Source organism: Rosa chinensis, chromosome 1 (assembly GCF_002994745.2).
Source record: "Rosa chinensis cultivar Old Blush chromosome 1, RchiOBHm-V2, whole genome shotgun sequence".
NCBI lineage: Eukaryota > Viridiplantae > Streptophyta > Magnoliopsida > Rosales > Rosaceae > Rosa > Rosa chinensis.
In genome coordinates, this window is record NC_037088.1 from 59897006 (window position 1) to 59915236 (window position 18231).

The following is an 18231-nucleotide window of genomic DNA, read 5'->3' on the forward strand; positions in this document are numbered from 1 at the left end:
TTGATTTAAAGAAAACAAATTAAAAACAGATGCAAATGCAATTCAAATTAGCCTAATAGAGTCCATGGTTTTCTCCATCCTAATAGTTTAGTGCAACTTATTAATCATTGAAATCATTAGAGACCATTTCCACTTGCTCGATCGATTCCACCGTTCAATCATTAGGAAGTGGGATTCTTCCAATCAAAAACTAATAGAAAGAAAAAATCAGAAAGAATGGGTCATGAGATCTTTGTTAACTATTTGCAATTTGGATAAAAAGAAAATCAAGTGATATACAATCAATCTATTTTATGACGATATACTCCACAATTGTTTTTGTATTCTTCCATACACATGCTGACATGTTCCAATAGTTCCCACATAATTAATATATGTGTTTATACTCGCATGTATACAGGTGGAACCTAGCTATCAAACATAAAGCATATCATAGTTACACTCTTACTAGCTGGTATTAAAGTTTATATTCATTTATATTGATATCTTATCAAATATACAACAAGCAAAACTCACCTTACCCACCTTCTTTTTGTTTTGGCTCAAGATCACTTATTGCAAGAAACAGATTCAAGATTGTTCGGGTTCATAAAAAATATGAAAATAAATAAAATTTGAGCACATATGATATGTACTATCTGAAATTTTAGTGATTTAATATTTAACCCTAGATCGAGTGACACGTGCTAAATATATATTAGGGATCCCAATTCCCGCGTCCTATGGGAAAGTCGGCTAAGTTAATTAAGTTCGAGTTATCATAAATCCAGCTCTCCATGATATGGATTATATATGATGATTGAAGCATATAAGTATACGTTTTCTGACGCAAAGCCATACGCAAGCATTTGCATAACAACCTGCATGAAGATCACATGCTATCACATGAAGTATCAATATTGATCTACCGCCCAAAAGAAGATTTTAATTAGGTGGATGGAGTGGGTGCTGAAATATCAGGAATTAATGTATGCATGTTTGGTTTTCACAATCTCGGATGAAGTTTCTAGTTCCATTTGATAGTCTTGCGATAATGATACTAGTTACATGTTTTAATTCTAAAGTCCAAAGAAGTCTCAAGTTCGATTTGATAATATTCTCGCAAGGAGGGTCTTTGATAGTTGATAATCTTGCGTATTTTGTGTGTAAGTGATTTAAGACAATATTTTGATAAATTGATAGTAGACTCATTGTTAACTCACAATTTACTTGTGTAATTGTGCTCCAAAATTATGGAAATTGCCTTATTTTCCATATTATCTTGTTATCTTTAATCCATTACCTTTAGTTTGTAGGAAACGATGCACATAGAGAAAAATGCCCAATTTATAACTTGAAAGTGGAAAAATTAAAGGTGGGAGGAGAAGACATAGAATTTAAGTGAGAGAGATGCTAAGTGGGAGGAGGAGACATCAAGGAGCTTAAGGAGCAAGGAGGAGGAGACAACCACCATAATACCACACCATGCCATGAGAGACCCATCTCCACCACCATCAATAGTCACACTCTCTCTTTCATTACTTGATGTGTTGTAGTATGCATGTCAAACCTTGTTTATTTAGTTATGAGTAAGTAGTGATGAATTTGTTAGGACTAGGGTTGAAAGTCATAGCCAAACTTGATTTTATAGTAATTAACGTCTCGTTCATGATTTGATGAAATTCATGTTGTTGCTTTCACATGCTACATAAAAAATTGAATGCTTATATTTGAATTTGACTAGTTTAAGTATAATGCATTAGTCATCTCATGATTAGTGTTTTGAGATTAGTCACCTCTAGGGCTGGGCACGGACCGGGTCCAATAAGATTTTTACTGGGCCCGGACCCGGCCCGTTTTTTACGGTTCGGGTCTAAAACCCGTTTTACACCCAACAGGGACCGGCCCGTTTCATTTCGGGCCGGGCTTTCGGGCTTGCGGGCCCAAAATACATGTTTTTATCTCCATTTCCATATTTGCAGCCCATTCTACAAAATTTCTGAAAATGGTAAAAAAAAAAGAAGAAAAAAAACAGAACAATGAGATGCTTTACATGGCTCCATCCTCTATAATGAGATTTTTCTCTTTGATACCAACAGCTAAGAAACTGAACAAATCCTCACTGAACTTAATTAGAGAAATGTCTCTTTCTAGGTTAGAGAAATTCCAAGCCGTCTTCTACTCAGAAGCTAGGTAATCCTTATAGCTCAAAACCCCGCCGTTGGCCCTTTATTAATTCAAGATTCCAAGCCGCGTCTCACCTTAGTCGATCTCCCCTCTCTATCCTCGATTGCGACAAAATCATGACCCCATCTCAGAGCATCATGAGAAAACTTCAGAAGAAGAAGAAAGAGAAAACTCTTGTGCGGCAGAGTGAGGAGTGAGGAGTGAGGAGTGAAGAGAGAAGAGAGGAAAGAGAGAGAACTTTAGAAGAAGAACAAAGAGAGTTCTCTCTTTGAGCTTTGTGCGGCAGAGTGAAGGGAAAAATAGATTAGGGTTAGGAATTATATAGTAGAAGAGAGTAATATGGTGTGGGGAGGTACACCTAAGTTTTTTTTTTTTAAGTGAACGGTTCAATCACATAGAGACACATGTCTCTTATTAACTAATCCGGGCCTTTTTCTTTTCAAATCTCTAAGCCCGGGCCCGAACCGTTTTTTGAAAACCTAGGCCCGAACCCGGACCGTTTCACTAAAAAAAAAAAAGGGCCCGGACCGTACGGGCCAATTCTTGACGGGCCGGTTCGGATTTTCGGGCTTACGGGCTAAAATGCCCAGCCCTAGTCACCTCTAGACATTAAGAGCATGCAAGCACACTGCCCAAAATCAAAGGGCTCGGGGTGAGCCGCAACATATTTTTCTTATTTTAGGGTCGAGCAGCGCTGAGCTTTTTCTTAAAAATCAAGGCCCAAGGCCTTACGGCTTTTATGGCCGGGCTTTTTGGGTGGGCAAGACCGAGCCCATTATATTTATATGTAAAGTTCTTTTATTAAAAATAATACAAAAGTCTTCAAAAAAAATTGTTAATGATTGAATGAGATAAAATACAAAATTAAAGGAAAATATGCTATGCAATAATAGTTCACATATCCAACTAATAACGACATAAAAAAAATATTAATATTAGAATTGAATGCATGGGCTTTTGGGTTGAGCTTATAAGTCCAGGCCGCGGCTCGGGTCTGGGCTTTGAACCCTCTGCCCTAGCCTTGCTTCATGCCCAACAGGCAGGGCCGAGATAGGCTTTGCTACAGGCTATGCTGAGTTTTTGCCCACTGGGCCTGGCGGTTGCCCATTGGCTTTTGGGCCCGCGGGCCAAATGATGTCCCTTAAATTTTGAGGGTGGTGAGTTAAAATCATCTAGAACTATGATTGATTTGCTTGCTTGGTTATCTAAACTCTAATCTTTATGCATCTAGGAACAATGAATTTAATTAGACTTAACCAGTAATAGGATTTCTTATTAGGTAGTTAATTCTAAACACAACTTATTGGAATTGATCAAATCAAAGGAGATTAGGACTTAGTAGTTTTAATTGGATGCTAAGAGGGTAATTGGATAATTGATTTAGCACTATTCACATTCAATTGCATTGTTGCATCAAGGGAGGTGGGGTAGACAATTCAAACCTTAATTCCCATCCATTTTATAATAATTTTAGCTTAGTCTACTCTTGTTTATTTTCATTGCAATTAGTGTAACTTTTCAACCAAAAATCTCAACATACAATATATTCACTATCCTTTTGTGCATATCATCATTCACATGCCATATTTTGTAATGAGTTTTAGTTTGGTGAATTTGTGAATTGTGTGCATTATTTCTAGCTTTCCTTAGATTTTCTCTAGTTAGGAAATGATTTGCCAATCCTCATAGATTTGATATCGTCTTGCACTTGAGAGTGACTTCAATGCTAACACTCATAAAAATAACTTGAGATTTTATCCGTTTCATAAAAAAGAAAATACCACTAAATTACAAATCTATTTTCCTATATCTGGCTATATGTTAGACAAACCCCTTTATGCGTTCTTAGTTGCCTTTGCTTCAATTAATTAAACCAGTAGTTGCTTAATTTTTTTTGTAATATCTCAGATAAGTTCGATCTTGGTTGGTGCGAACTAAATTTATGCCTCGATTCTTTGCTATTTTTAGGATGCATGCATGTTCCTGTCATCGCATGCACGACGCATTAATCTAACAATGGAAATTAAGTAGTAGAGATTAGTTAATTCAATTAACTAAAGCTCATGGGAAGCATGCAAAGCTGCTTTTCTCCAAGCCATTTTGATTAAGCTATACTATTATTCTGTAATTAAGCTTAGCTAGCACATCTTGTAGAGTTGTAGGTGAGTGTGTGGAAATGACAAAGAAACACGTGGATAGTTCATAGACCTAGCAATAGTAGTACTCCCTTCAGTACAAATCAGTACCTGCGAATCGCTCCTAAAAGTGCCGGCATTTACCATTTACTTAGGTAGAAAGCGAGGCAAAATAATCGATATTTTCATCATTCATGACGTTCACACGGTTTAGGGGCGATTGCTGATGTTGAAAAATGTTTTAACTCTTGCTTCTCACGCCATAAACGAACGAAACTAATGATTGCTCATGTCGTTCGACATGAGTCTGAAACTCGTTTTTCATTGCTTTTGATCGTCGATATCACGGCCCTCAGTGGTCACGATTACAAGCGCGTTCAGCACCCACGTTAAATGACAGTGCTCGTCGGACGATCGAGACTTGGATGGGATGATGGACGCATACTGGATTTATTGGGTTGTTGTCTGAGTGAATCATCAGTATGTGGTCACTGTCAGAGGTGTGAAATGGGTATGGTTGCTGCAAAGTTCCACTCTTTTGATCGAACAGTGACAGAGACTAACCAACTCGTGCTGGCTATATATCGCCTAACAATAACAAACAAACAAACATCTCTCTTATGTGAGCAACTTGTTCTCTTCTGCTGTCTATTCCAACACGTGTTTAATTCTAAATTGCAAGTTGTAAACCAGTATTATTGGAATTTGGAGGTGACCTAGAATATAATACATCTTATCCAGGTAAAGAAACCATTGTTGGTTTTTTTATTTTATTCTGGCCACAAAAAACTCTAAAGAAAAGTTTGAAAGTAAACAGACTGTTTATTCTTGGATTCATATAAGCCCATTTTCCCCAAAAGAAAGATTGATTGATAATCACAGTAAATTTTGGGGCCTTATTAAGGAATTCAGCCCAATAAACTGGAAGGCCCTTATTGAGCCCATTTCTTACGGTACTTATGCAGGCCTTCAAATGTAATTCACAAGGACTTGGTTGCCTTTTTGTTGGATATATGGATCTGACTTGCTATATGGTATAAACTTACAATTTGAAGAATATTTTTCTAAATGACGAAATCTTAAAATTTTAAAGAATTTTATTGTAATCTGACTTCAAAAGTCGAGTTTAGGGTAGGATAAGTTTTGTAAGAATCATGGTTTTGGAAAGAAAACCATTAACGGGATTACGGGAAGCAAAAGTACGGAGGATTGAGGATGAATAACTTGATGACATGTTTGTATCATATTAATATAAGGTATCGTTCCATACCAACTTAATTTGCCGTCCTCTATACTTGACGGCATAGGAAACTAGCTCATGAGAAACATAACTGCAGTAGCGTGGCACGTAAGAGCAAGATATATATAAACGAGAATGTGCCATAAACAGAGCTTTGACCCCTTCAATTAGGTGCCCGTCGGCAGCCAAACTCTCCTCACTTTCATGGATAGATTGCACAACACCTAATGCTAGTTGTAACCCGTATGAAATCGCCATGATTTCAGCTTGTCTGAGAGAGGAGATACTGGAAAGAGGAATGATATGAACCATATCACAACTTCTCCGATCCTTTGTTATTTTGTAAAACAATTCCAGTACCACATCTCTTGTTGTGGGCACAAAAGCACCGTTTGTGTTAAACTTCACCCTTCCATAAGAAGTTGCGTCTCTTTCATACCACACCCTTTGGACTCATTAGCCTTCTTACATTCAAAACACCGATCTTCATCGGACTCATAAGAAACTGATGCAATGAACACTGGTTGGTTGCGCACACATAGGTGACGATCATGCCATTTCCTCCAAACTGATCAAGCTTTTCGTTGGAGAAATTTAAGCTGTTAAGTTTCCACGAGATTGCATCAAGAACTCTAGTTAATTTTATAATTTTTTGTTACTTTGAGAATAAATAAACAGTAAATTATCATTCTCAAAAAAATAAAAATAAATAGTGAATTACTAATTAGAACTTAAAAAATAGAGACTTACACAAAGATGATGTCGTCTTAAATAGAGCATCAATACATCAAGTGCATTGTAAAATTTAGGTCAAAATGGTAAGACACTCATCTGAGCATCGCTTTTGACAAAGACTTATAATCGACTTTTTGTTAGATGCAGAGATGAGCATTGTTTGATTGGGTTCGATTTTTTATCCTATATCGTACATCAAACTGATCAATCATATATGGTTCGATTCAAGCATGGAATACATAACACAGACAACCAAAATCATCATGTTTTCATTGTTCGTTTGGCTAATTTTTGCAAGATTCATGAAAAATTGCAACATTGAAAGCTCTAGATGTTTGAAATTTGAAGCGGTGATTCAGTTTGGAAGAGTGATTTCCACAAGCACCAAACTGCATGTTGCACTAGTCCAATCATTTCTCTTCGATGCACAGATTTGGTTGTTGTCCAAATAAAACCGATTCTGCAAGTTCAATGATCATTCCACTTTAATTAAGTGAAAGAGGGTAACAAAACTCTGGCCTAATAAACTATGATGGGCGTTCTAAGCCCACATATTAGCCCATAAGACCATGCCATGTCCTGTACATATCTAGCAAAGGTAGCAAGCTATCCATATAAGAAGAGTTGTGCGGTTGTGCCAACACAAGAATCCTCTACGGCTCTACTCATTGAAAATATCTCCACACTAGACAAGAAGGTTGGGAAAACCTGAAAGCCCTTTCCATGTCTCTGTGTCAACCTTGACAACTTCTTAGCCTTGTGTAATCATCAAACGGCTGGAAAAGCACAAGTCCAAGGCTCCCTCCTAAAGAAAGCAAAACCCAAAAGAATGAAACTTGAGAATGAGTGGATTGGACAAAACCAACATATAAATTATTCAATTATATAGAAGCATGGGATGTATAAAGTAGAAACTAGTACATAAAGTAGTTGTATTTGGAGCGTCCATAGTGGAAGGCCGAGTCAGAGGATTCCAATAATGAAATTGCTGTCCCCTCCCCTCACCACCTAAAGTCCACCTCCGCTGAAGAAAAAAACAACGCGCTAAAATGGTGACAGCTTCCTCCTCATGCTGATTTTTCTTATATTTTGTTTCCTAATCCATCAGTCTTATAGGGTTGGTTTAACACCTTCACACATTTTCATCTTATCCACTCTATTCTTGCTTATTATACTTGGAGATAATCAAGGCATGATAAATATGACATAAATTAGAGGAGAAGTTAACCAAATAACTCTCGGCCAATGTCTTCAGTTTGTAAAAACATCTGCGACAAAATTTATTTATTAAAACACATGTTTAAACTTATGATTGGATGAACATTTTTTTCTTACAGAATCGACTGTAATTTGCAAGATTGTTAGTGCCTATGAAACATGTTATTCAAGTTTGAAGTTGGGAATGCTTAACCCTACATCCGATATTGAAGTTCAGTTCTTCCCTCTCCATGGATCTTATACATTTGATAAAGAAAATAAGATCATTTGTCATTAGAAGATTAGAGCGTTGTTAATATCGATGAGTGTGATTTAGAGTTTAGAGCTCGATTCTAAATTGAAAGTTGAAATTCGACATGTGCTTCGAATCTCTTAACTAATCGAATGGAATTTTTCTAAAAAAAGAATGCTGAGAGTTCCATTTGAAAAAGAAAAATGAGTGAAAACTAGGAACGAGAGGGAGATGTGCAGGCGTGCGAATGATGAAGCAGAATCACACGTGTGGGAGAAAACTCGCGAAAGGGTTTTGCAGTCAACATCCAACCGAGTTGGAGTCAGGCAGTCAGTCCAAGGTTGAATGTAAATTTCGATTTGAGGCGAATTTGGGTTTCATTTAGGTGAAGAAAGATAGGATAGTCATAAAGAATTGGCCTTTGGGTTTGAAGGTTTGACTTGGACCAGAACTCACACACACGCAGAGAAAGAAAGCGCGGAGAAACGAAGAAAAAGTCACACTTTCCTCTCTTCTTCCTTGAGCCACACCAAGAATATAAAGCCTCACAACCCTTCTCCTCAATCTCAAGCTCCTCTACTTCGAGGTCCAAACCACTCTTAACAAACACACACAGCTCTCCAACTTTTCTTTCTCTCTCTATCTCTCTCTCTCTCACTCTCCGTGTCTCTGATAATCAAGCTATATTCTTGAACAAGGTATGCAAAAGCTTCTGGATTTGTTTGTTTGGGATTGCTAGAAGATTAAATTTTGATGCTTTCTATGTTTGGATTGGATTTTCTGATACCCTTTTGCATGAATTGATATGGGTTTTGTGAATTTTTTGTGGGTTTTCAGTTGTTTTGATATTGGGGATCTGGTTTATTTGTTTGGAGCTGTTCTTTGGTGCAATATTAGCAGTAGGAATATGTGAAGTTCACTCCTTTTTTATGATGATTTTTCACAATACGTGAAAGCACATAGATGTAGTTTTGGGTTGTTTTTGGGGTGTTTGGGTTAGATTTCCTTGTTCAGCTAGAATCTTAGATTCACACTGTGCAGCTAAGCAAACTAGTCTGTATATAGTACTGTGTCAAATTGTTTCAATTGAATGGGATATTGATCGTTTATTGTTGAAATTATGCAGGACTTTTATTATGTGCAAGGGTTCTAAGAGTAGAGTTATCTCCTCAAATTTCATCATGGAAAATGAATTTCAGAATCAGAACGGTGGCAGCCTGTATAAGTCTTCGGTTTTGGTTGAGTTGTCTGCCTCGGACAATCTCGATGCTTTCAGGAGTGAAGTAGAAGAGAAAGGTTTCCATGTTGATGAGGCCAGCTTTTGGTATGGAAGAGGAATTGGGTCAAAGAAGATGGGGTTCGAAGAGAGGACACCGCTTATGATCGCTGCCATGTTTGGTAGCACCAAGGTTTTGAAGTATATAATTGACTCTGGCAAGGTTGATGTCAATAGGTCCTGTGGTTCTGATAGGGTTACTGCCCTTCACTGTGCCACTGCTGGCGGTTCCTCTTCTTCGCTTGAGGTTGTCAAGCTCTTGCTTGATGCATCTGCTGATGCTGATTGTGTCACCGCTAATGGAAACAAGCCTGTTGACTTGATTGCCCCCGCTTTGAAGTCTCCTTGCAACTCAAGAAGAAAGGCCATGGAGATGTTGTTGAAAGGCGATATGTCACTTTTGGGAAGTGATATTGATGATCAAGAGGTTCCAAGCCTTCAGTTGCTGAAAGAGGGAAGCGAGAAGAAAGAATATCCTATTGATATTGCATTGCCAGATATCAACAATGGGATTTATGGTTCAGATGAGTTCAGAATGTACACTTTCAAGGTGAAGCCGTGCTCCAGGGCCTACTCTCATGACTGGACCGAGTGCCCTTTTGTTCACCCCGGTGAGAATGCAAGGAGGAGAGACCCAAGGAAGTATCCATACAGCTGTGTCCCCTGCCCTGAGTTCCGCAAAGGCTCATGCCAGAAGGGAGATGTCTGTGAATATGCTCATGGTGTTTTCGAGTCCTGGCTTCATCCTGCTCAATACCGCACTCGCCTTTGCAAGGACGAAACTGGATGCACAAGGAAGGTGTGCTTCTTTGCTCACAAACCTGAAGAGTTGCGCCCAGTGTATGTTTCCACGGGTTCAGCCATGCCTTCACCTAGGTCTATGTCAGCCAGCGCTGGAGATATGACAACCATGAGCCCATTAGCTCTTGGTTCACCATCTCTGTCTATGCCTACCGCATCAACACCACCCATGTCTCCAATTGCAGCCTCTTCTCCTAAGAATGGAGGTCTGTGGCAGAACAAGGTTAACCTCACCCCACCTGCCTTGCAGCTTCCAGGTAGCAGGCTAAAGAGTGCCTCAAGCGCTCGTGATTTGGACTTGGAGATGGAATTTCTAGGGCGTGATAATCACGCTAACCAACAACAGCAGCAACAGCAACAGCATATGTGGGATGAGATGTCTCGTCTCTCCTCTCCATCCTGCTATAATAACAGCAGGATTGGAGAATTGAAGCCAACTAACCTTGACGACCTTTTTGGATCATTTGATCCTTCTTTTTTGTCCCAATTGCAGGCACTCTCAACACAAACCCAGTTACAATCTTCACCTGGGCTTCAGAGTCGCCAAAACATGAACCAACTCCGTTCAAGTTACCCATCCAACTTGTCATCGTCTCCTGTGAGGAAGCCCTCGTCATTCGGGCTTGACTCACCTGCAGCATTGGCAGCAGCAGTTATGAATTCAAGGTCTGCAGCCTTTGCAAAGCGGAGCCATAGTTTCATTGACCGTGGAGCAGTAACCCATCATCCAGGGTTTACATCGGCTGCTAACTCAAACACCATGATGTCGTCTTCGGATTGGAACTCCCCAAGTGGGAAATTGGATTGGGGAATTCAAGGAGATGATCTGAACAAGCTGAGGAAGTCTGCTTCTTTTGGGTTCAGAAGCAACAATGCTGGAACGCCAAACAACATGATGCCATCAGCTCTTGACGAGCCAGATGTGTCTTGGGTCAATTCTCTGGTGAAAGATGTTTCTTCTGAGAGGTCCGAGATGTTTGGTACAGAGAGGCAGAACTATCGTCAGTTGAACAAGGGGGTTCATGAAATGCTTCCGTCATGGGCGGAGCAGATGTATATAGAACAGGAGCAGAGGGCATAAGCAACAATGCTGCTGGAGAAAGCTAATACTTTGGAGATCCTACTAGTATTCGATTAATTAATCATAGTTTACTTGTAATGTAAGAGGAGGCAGTTTACACCGAAAACCAAATTCAATTCAATCAAGACCCTTTAGTTCTGGACAGGAGGAAGGAGATGAAGTTAGATAGAAGAACTGAAGAGCAACTGTATTTTTTATTATATTATATTGTATTTATTTATTTATTTCCTCTTCCATCTGGGAGATGTTAATTGTCAGTTCTCCAAAGAGATAAATGAATCAGTTGCAGGAATGCATTTTTTCAGCCTTGTAACTCATGTGGAAAATTAATATGCGAGACTTATCTGTTTTGCAATCCATCAATAATTTCATTTTGACTTCATAGTTGCTCGAGTTATTCCAGGGTCTCAATCTTTGTCATTCTTGCTTGGTCAGCTGTTCTCGATTCGTAATCTACTGTACAGAGTTGAAGATTCTGCACTTGGAGCATTAACTTATGTGAGTAGATCAAATGATCATGGACGCTGAATTACGCAATTATAAGAGAGAGAAGAGATAGAGACTTATGTCAGTAGACCAAATGATGCTAAATTACGCAATTGCTAATTGCTTACGACCGAGCACCAACTTCTGTAATGGGAGTTGGGTAGTCATTTCTGCTATAGATTTGTAGAGCATGATTAGGAAAGTATCCACATCCTTGCTGGAGTGGAATGAGTGCCAGGAAGGCTCCTAGTCCTACTACTAATCTAATGGAGTGGCAGGAAAGAAAAGATGGAGCTGGAGGCCAATATCGTGTGGGGCACAAGTGGCTTTTGACGTTTTGTCCTTGCAAGGAAGTTTTGGGATTGTGGTCCAGCGGTCCAGCCGCCCATGAATTTTGAAATCAACTCAACCAAACAATAATACAACTTATCTGTTGAACGGCCTTCCACGAAAAACAGAGATTTTGGTAATAAAAATTTATATTTTACTAACAGTGAGATCAAGATAAAAACTAGGTCAGAAAGAAGCTCCACAGTGAAAACCCTAGAGATAACTTTATCGCTGCTTTTCCTTGTTCTCGTCCGCCGTGTTGGCGCATGCCGGCTCTGGTCTTTCCGACGTGACGGGATGCTGTTGGAGGTGATCGGGCTGGAGACTGGGGCGGTGGGATTTCGATCTGTTTGGCTTTCGTCTGATGGTGGTGACCGAGTGTGTGGCGGCAGTCGGGAATTCGGATCCTGCAATAGGGCTGTTGACCCTTTAGGGTGGGCTTGGGGATGGAGACGCTGGGAGCACAGGTTTATTCATCATGGAATTGGGCACTCGAGCTTTGGGTTTGTGCCTTTGTGGTGGTGCGGTCCGTGCATCAACTTTCTTGGACTCAAATCACATATTGGGCCTTCTTTACCCTAGCTCAGTTGTGGGCCTTTCCTGGGCCTAGGGAACTACTTTGGATCCAAGATGGGTTGTTTTTTGTTTTACTGTTTTTAGTTATTTTTATGTTTATTTGTTAGTTGGGTTAATAAGTTGCTACCTTTATTTGGGGCGATGAGATGGGCTTGGTTCCTATTTATGCCCATTGTGTGCCTTGTCTGTCCGGTAGGAAGTGAGTTCCTTGCATTGGAAAAATGGTTGCAACTTCCTGGTGATAATAACGTGTCTACTTTAGGTAGGCGGCGAGTTCCTTGCTTGGTCAAATAGTCGTATCCTCTTAGTGGCAGTGTGAAACTAAATGCTACATGATTTATATTCTAATGGTAACACAGTAGGAAAATTGTGCTATTTGTAATGATGCATCTTTGTAATAGAGTTATATTTCCGCTATGTCACCATAATTTTAAAGTGAATGGAGTAGTTAGTAGATCATTCTTCGTTAGTTGGTGCTTGCTATAATATATTTTTTTAATTGAGACTCTTGTTATTATTTTAAGAAGTTCTCTTGATGCATATTGTAATCCGGAGAATCGGAGATTAGGCACCATGTCCCCCTCCCCCCCCCAAAAAAAAAAGAAAAAAAATGTATTTTGCAGTTTCATTAATCAATAATTAAAAGGAGCCACACTGGCTCTTATTAAAAAAAAAAGTGAGATTAAGCAACGTAAAAATTTAAATAAATATGAGACTTGCCATAATTTAGTGTTGGGGGGGGGGGGGACAGATTGCAATGACATTAAATCTTATTTAATTTTTAAAAATTATCATTAAATGTCAATAAGCTGTCTCTCATCTGACGACTAGAATTTACAAGCGAAAATTTAAAAAATAAATATAAATAAATGATATAAAAGCAGTTCATGCCGGGGAAAAAAGTTGTTAAAGTGGTATGAAAGCAACTTTTGTCGGCTTTTTTTTAGTTGTTAGAGGTTTTGCTGACAAAATTTCATTCGTAAATGTTTTGTTTGCTGTTGGGTGATGCTTTGCCAATGAAATTTCGTCGAATAGCATTTTTAAAATGATATGGATGTGACTTTTAATAATGAATATATTGTTTGCATTATTTTTACCGATAAAATTTCGTCGGATAGGGTTGTTAAAATGATAAAAAAAAAAAACCTTTACATACAAATATAGTGTCAGCATGACGTTGTTAGAAGATTTTTTTTTATTTTTTATTTTTTGAAAGATAGAAGAAAGATTTCTAAATGGAACAAAATTCAAAAATATATTAAGGCATTTCGAAATAAAACAAAATTCTAAATTAGATATCTGAAATGCCAAATTCAATTTAGAATTTTGTTCGGTTTAGAAGGTAAAAATTTCAAAACTAGATTTTGCCGACATTCTAAATTGAACAGGGAACCAATCATTAGTTTCCCCTGCGGTAATCTTCGCACAAAATTGATTGACTGGGAAACCATGCTCGCAGGTCTGTCTTTTTCTCTCTGCATAACGTGCTTAGCTCAAGTGCACTCCAACTGTTCGATGAAATGCCCCTGAGAGATACTTTCGTAATTTTGATTGCTACCTTGTATTCGTTGCTCTTAGAACATTGTGAATGAGTTTGGTTGCCATGAAATCCAATGTTTGCATCGAATGGTTGTGCGTTTCAGTTCACTAGCTTCATGTGTTATTTGTGACCCCCAACTTGACATATGCAAAGCTCTTGAAAATGGGATTCTTGGGTTCTATTATTGTTCTCTTTGTTTTCAGGATTAGTTACTGGAAGCTACTTTCAGCCTGGAGTCGTCAAAATTGGTGGCCAAAGGCAAATTCCTGGTATCACTAATGCCATCGTTGTTGGAACTTATATGAAATCTTCTGTATATGTTTGCAACATTTGTCGGTGTTGTTATGTATTTGTAGGTTTGAAGCAGGACTTATTGTGCTTGTCAAGTGCCAAGGTGTCTAGAATTGCATGCAGAGTTGTCAAGGAGGATGATGCCTCCTATAAGCATGAGGAGCTTAGAAAGAAACGGCCTTTGGTTAAGATGTGTGGCATTACATCTGCAAGAGATGCAGCAATGGCAGCAGAAGCTGGTGCCGATTTTATTGGGATGATCATTTGGCCCAACTCTAAACGCTCAGTTTCACTTCCGGTTGCCAAGGAGATTTCGAGAGCTGCAAGGGAGTATGGGGCACAGCCTGTTGGGGTGTTTGTGGATGACGATGCGGACACAATACTAAGAGCCTCTGATGCAGCAGACCTTGAATTTGTTCAGGTATACATTTTTTAGCCAAGAATATGATTACTGGCACATAGTAGGTGAAAAGAAAAAAATGCTTATGAAGGTAATGTTTTGAGGTTATGCAGCTTCATGGAGATGGTTCCCGTGCTGCTTTTCCGGCATTAGTCCAAAAGAACCGTATAATATATGTTCTTCATGCTAATGAAGATGGAACACTCTTGAATCAAATTTCTACTGAAGAGTGTTCTCTAGTTGATTGGGTTCTTGTGGATAGTGCAAAGGGTGGCAGGTAACAAACCTTTTTACTTAATCAAGTCACATAAATAAATTCCATCTTTTGCTGTTTAACATAATATGATCTTGTTTTGATTCATTTCACCATTGAAATGCCTGATGCAGTGGCAAAGGATTCAATTGGACACAGTTTAAGCTACCAAGTATTAGAAGCAAGCATGGTTGGCTTTTGGCAGGAGGGATAAAACCAGAGAATGCTTCTGAGGCTCTTTCTACCCTCAAACCCCAAGGAATTGATGTTAGTAGTGGCATTTGTGGCCCAGATGGCATCCAGAAAGATCCGTTGCGAATATCTTCATTCATGAGTGCAGTACATACAGTAATCTATTGATCCGTCAAGGTTAGACGGAGAGGAAACGATTTAAGATATAAGTTATCTTAACAATGTAAACCTTGTATGCTAAAAAACAATTGATCTTAATACTTTGTGGTTTGTCAAATAAAGAAAGGTTATTTCGTTCACAATTCAATATAGTATACTACATATATGCCCGTTGTTACAATTTAACAGCCTGATGGTCATCTAGGCTAGGCACCTATCCTCTTGATACAATAACAATGTACGTGAGGGCAGAATGGCTGCCCATGGCAGTAGTAAGTAGTTCAAAGTTGGAGAAAGAATTCAGAGCTTGCTATCCTTCAATTCTCGTACCCTGAAAACTTCACAACTTCATGTCCTAGATCCTAAGATCCGGAGAGTTTCTCATCAATTTGATAATATACAACATCCCCAGTATCACTTACATAGTGATCCTTCTTGAAGCTTTTTACAAGGACTCCCAATAAATGGAACGGGAGAGGCCCGGATTTCTTTGGCTCCCTGTAGTACTTCCCAAGCACAGGCTTGGCTGCCTCCGTCTGAAAGTAACAAGATGCACATCAGAATTGGACACAAAATTAATCGAATTTTCAGCCAAATAGTTGAGGTGAAAGTAGATGTTACTCACTGCTTCCACTAAGTTGTAGTGTGGGATTTGAGGGAATAGGTGATGTATGACATGAGTGCCAATATCATGATGGATGTTATTGATCAGTCCATAGTCACGATCAAGGGTTGTCAGCCCTCCTCTTAGATAACTCCATTCCTGTTTGTTATTAGCAGAGAAGCACATATTAGCATCATACATTTTACAGAAAAAGAAAGCATTTGCAGTGTAGGGAACAAGCGACATTACTCGTGCTGCTATGAAGTCATTCTGGACTCATTCTTTGAGTATTGAAAGTAAAAAGAATTGAATTTGAAATGCAAATTGACTTAAGGACGGGTGAATAACATCTAACTCAGTATGTTGAATACTATACCTTTCCACGATACCATGGAAGCTTGTCCTCATGGCCATGGTGATGCAAGTAAGTCACCAAGTCCAACCATATGACGAACCCCTGCATTTACACCAAATTCAAAGAAACCAATGTGACAATCAGATAAGGATGATTGATACCAAAGCGCATCAAAGCATGAGGAATTAGAACCTACCCAGTATGGAACTCCATAAAGCTTAAGCATTTGGATTGGACCCATTATAAAGGACAGACCAACAAGCACGGCAACCATTGCAGTCCAACAGGTAGTGGAGGTAATAATATCTTTCCTTTCATTTGGAAGAAACAAATCGCTGTTCGGATTATAATGAGAACCTTTCTTTCCTGGACTTCTACTCCACTGTGATCAAAATCAGCATTAATCAAACACTCGAAATGAGAAAAGGATCTCTCAATTGCCAAGCACATTAGTAATCAAAAACTCTAGGAACTTAAGAAGCAAGCAGCAGAAGGCTTACCAGATAAAAGGGGTAAGCGAGCATAGGGAAAGGCAAGGCAAACCTCAATATCTGAGTAACCTTATCCAAACTTTTGAAAGTTTTCTCAGTTAACTGCAAAATCAGATAATGCATAGTTGCTAATTCAGTAACTCAAGCATAGTTGCTAATTCAGTAACTCAATGCCTGAAAAAAGAATAAGAACAAACATATAACCATAAATGTGAACTTACCGGATGCCAAGACTCATCATTTTCGACATGACCATGGTTCTGATGATGAGTTCTATGACTTATTCTCCTATAATAACAATGACACATGTTAGAATGAAGAATGAAAAATGAAGCATAATATAACAATGAAGAATAGCTTCTTCAGGGTTTTTAGAAATATAACTAACCATCCATGGTATGGGACAAGGATTGAGGAATGAAGAAGATGACCCACCACACTATTTAGCTTTGGGTTGTTAGAGAAACTTCCATGACCACTGCAAAAACAAAACAACAAAACAATTCACTTCAATCAGTCAGCTTAAAGACCACTCATTTCAACCAAACTCAATAGAATAAACCAAATTTTACTTACCAATCATGGCCAAGAACAAAGAGAGCCCAGAACATGGTGCTCTGAGCAAACCAGTAAAGAGGCCAAACAGCCCAATTGTTAAAGTAAGCCGCCACAGCCGCCAAGCCAAAAACCACAGCCACATCCCTCACAACATAACTCATAGACTTCCAAGGATTCTTAACCCAACAATGCTTCGGAATTGCTGCCCGAATATCACCCAAATTAAACGGAGGAGCTGCACCAGGGTCGAACTCCCCACCATCTTGATCAACCCCATTTACACTATCTTCTCCAAGAGTTACCACATTCAGTGGAGCACTAACATTGAGTGCCCAACTCTGCCCTCTAAACCCATTTGAGAGCCTCAAAGCAGAACCAAGATTCTTGCTTTTGCTGAGCAGCAATGGCCTAATGGGTTTTGAGGCCAGGCCATTTCTGGTTTGAGGGTAGATTCTAGGGAGAGGCTTTAGGCCACATTCTGAGATGACCCAACTCGCCATTGGAGAGAGAGAGAGAGAGAGAGAGAGACCCAGTTGCAGCAAACCCCAAAGACTTGATCTTTTGGGTGCCTCAATCTTTTATGAAGTAATGTGAATGAACGTGGAGCAACGTGAGCTAGGGAAATCGAAAAGTGAGAAGATAACACAAGGACTAAGGGCTTCTCTCCTCCACTTCCAACAACTTGTGCTTCTTGTTGCTTGTCCTCTCTATCGTACTATTATTCTACCACTTTGCTTCAGACTTTGAGTTGTTTATATATGCAATTTGTGCGCGTGAAACAGTCTTTGGTATAGAAAGCAAGAAAAAAAATCTAGTTCAATTATTCAAACATAAACAGAAATGAAACAACAAATATAGGTTTCATTATGGGACTTATGTAAAGCGGGACCCATGGATGTGAAATTGGAGACGCGGTCAAATTCTGGCGGGGAATGTGAGATTCTTGGGTTGGAACTTAATTGAAATTCCTCTTTCTCGGGGATTTCCTCTTTTTGGTCCATGTCAAAAACGTTGTTGTTGAACTTGAACCATCAAAGAGTCACTTTTTAATTTTTTTTATTTTCCTCCTCTCTGTTTTTGGCCGGTGTCAGTTTTTAAGGAGAATAATTATT

General features: G+C 39.0%; 3 protein-coding genes across 3 annotated transcripts; 2 read left to right on the forward strand and 1 right to left on the reverse strand.

Annotated features, from left to right (window-relative positions):
• The first annotated feature begins 8172 nt into the window (after positions 1–8172).
• On the forward strand, positions 8173–11188 carry LOC112182990 (zinc finger CCCH domain-containing protein 29). The gene is made up of 2 exons (XM_024321582.2): positions 8173–8424; positions 8853–11188. The coding sequence occupies exon 2, from the start codon at positions 8863–8865 to the stop codon at positions 10882–10884; it is 2022 nt and encodes a 673-aa protein (XP_024177350.1). The 5' UTR covers positions 8173–8424; positions 8853–8862; the 3' UTR covers positions 10885–11188.
• Positions 11189–13563: 2375 nt separating this feature from the next.
• On the forward strand, positions 13564–15254 carry LOC112182996 (N-(5'-phosphoribosyl)anthranilate isomerase 1, chloroplastic). Its single transcript, XM_024321585.2, has 5 exons — positions 13564–13735; positions 14020–14085; positions 14173–14528; positions 14621–14784; positions 14895–15254. The coding sequence occupies exons 1-5, from the start codon at positions 13726–13728 to the stop codon at positions 15118–15120; spliced, it is 822 nt and encodes a 273-aa protein (XP_024177353.1). The 5' UTR covers positions 13564–13725; the 3' UTR covers positions 15121–15254.
• LOC112182995 (omega-3 fatty acid desaturase, chloroplastic) lies at positions 15150–17853 on the reverse strand. Its single transcript, XM_024321584.2, has 8 exons — positions 17138–17853; positions 16950–17039; positions 16783–16849; positions 16571–16663; positions 16267–16452; positions 16092–16172; positions 15737–15874; positions 15150–15647 (listed from the first exon to the last, which is right to left on the reverse strand). Exons 1-8 carry the CDS (start codon positions 17617–17619, stop codon positions 15474–15476), a joined length of 1311 nt encoding a protein of 436 aa, XP_024177352.1. The 5' UTR covers positions 17620–17853; the 3' UTR covers positions 15150–15473.
• Between the last annotated feature and the right edge of the window lie 378 nt (positions 17854–18231).

Excerpts from the sequence above, each read along its gene's own strand:
- LOC112182990 (XM_024321582.2), top strand. The coding sequence starts at position 8,863 with ATGTGCAAGGGTTCTAAGAGTAGAGTTATCTCCTCAAATTTCATCATG.
- LOC112182996 (XM_024321585.2), top strand. Across the intron at positions 14,086-14,172 it reads TGGCCAAAGGCAAATTCCTG|GTTTGAAGCAGGACTTATTG; the intron begins GTATCACTAATG and ends ATGTATTTGTAG. Across the intron at positions 14,529-14,620 it reads CAGACCTTGAATTTGTTCAG|CTTCATGGAGATGGTTCCCG; the intron begins GTATACATTTTT and ends GAGGTTATGCAG.
- LOC112182995 (XM_024321584.2), bottom strand. The coding sequence starts at position 17,619 with ATGGCGAGTTGGGTCATCTCAGAATGTGGCCTAAAGCCTCTCCCTAGA. Across the intron at positions 16,850-16,949 it reads CTTGTCCCATACCATGGATG|GAGAATAAGTCATAGAACTC; the intron begins GTTAGTTATATT and ends TTGTTATTATAG. Across the intron at positions 16,664-16,782 it reads ATGATGAGTCTTGGCATCCG|TTAACTGAGAAAACTTTCAA; the intron begins GTAAGTTCACAT and ends CTGATTTTGCAG.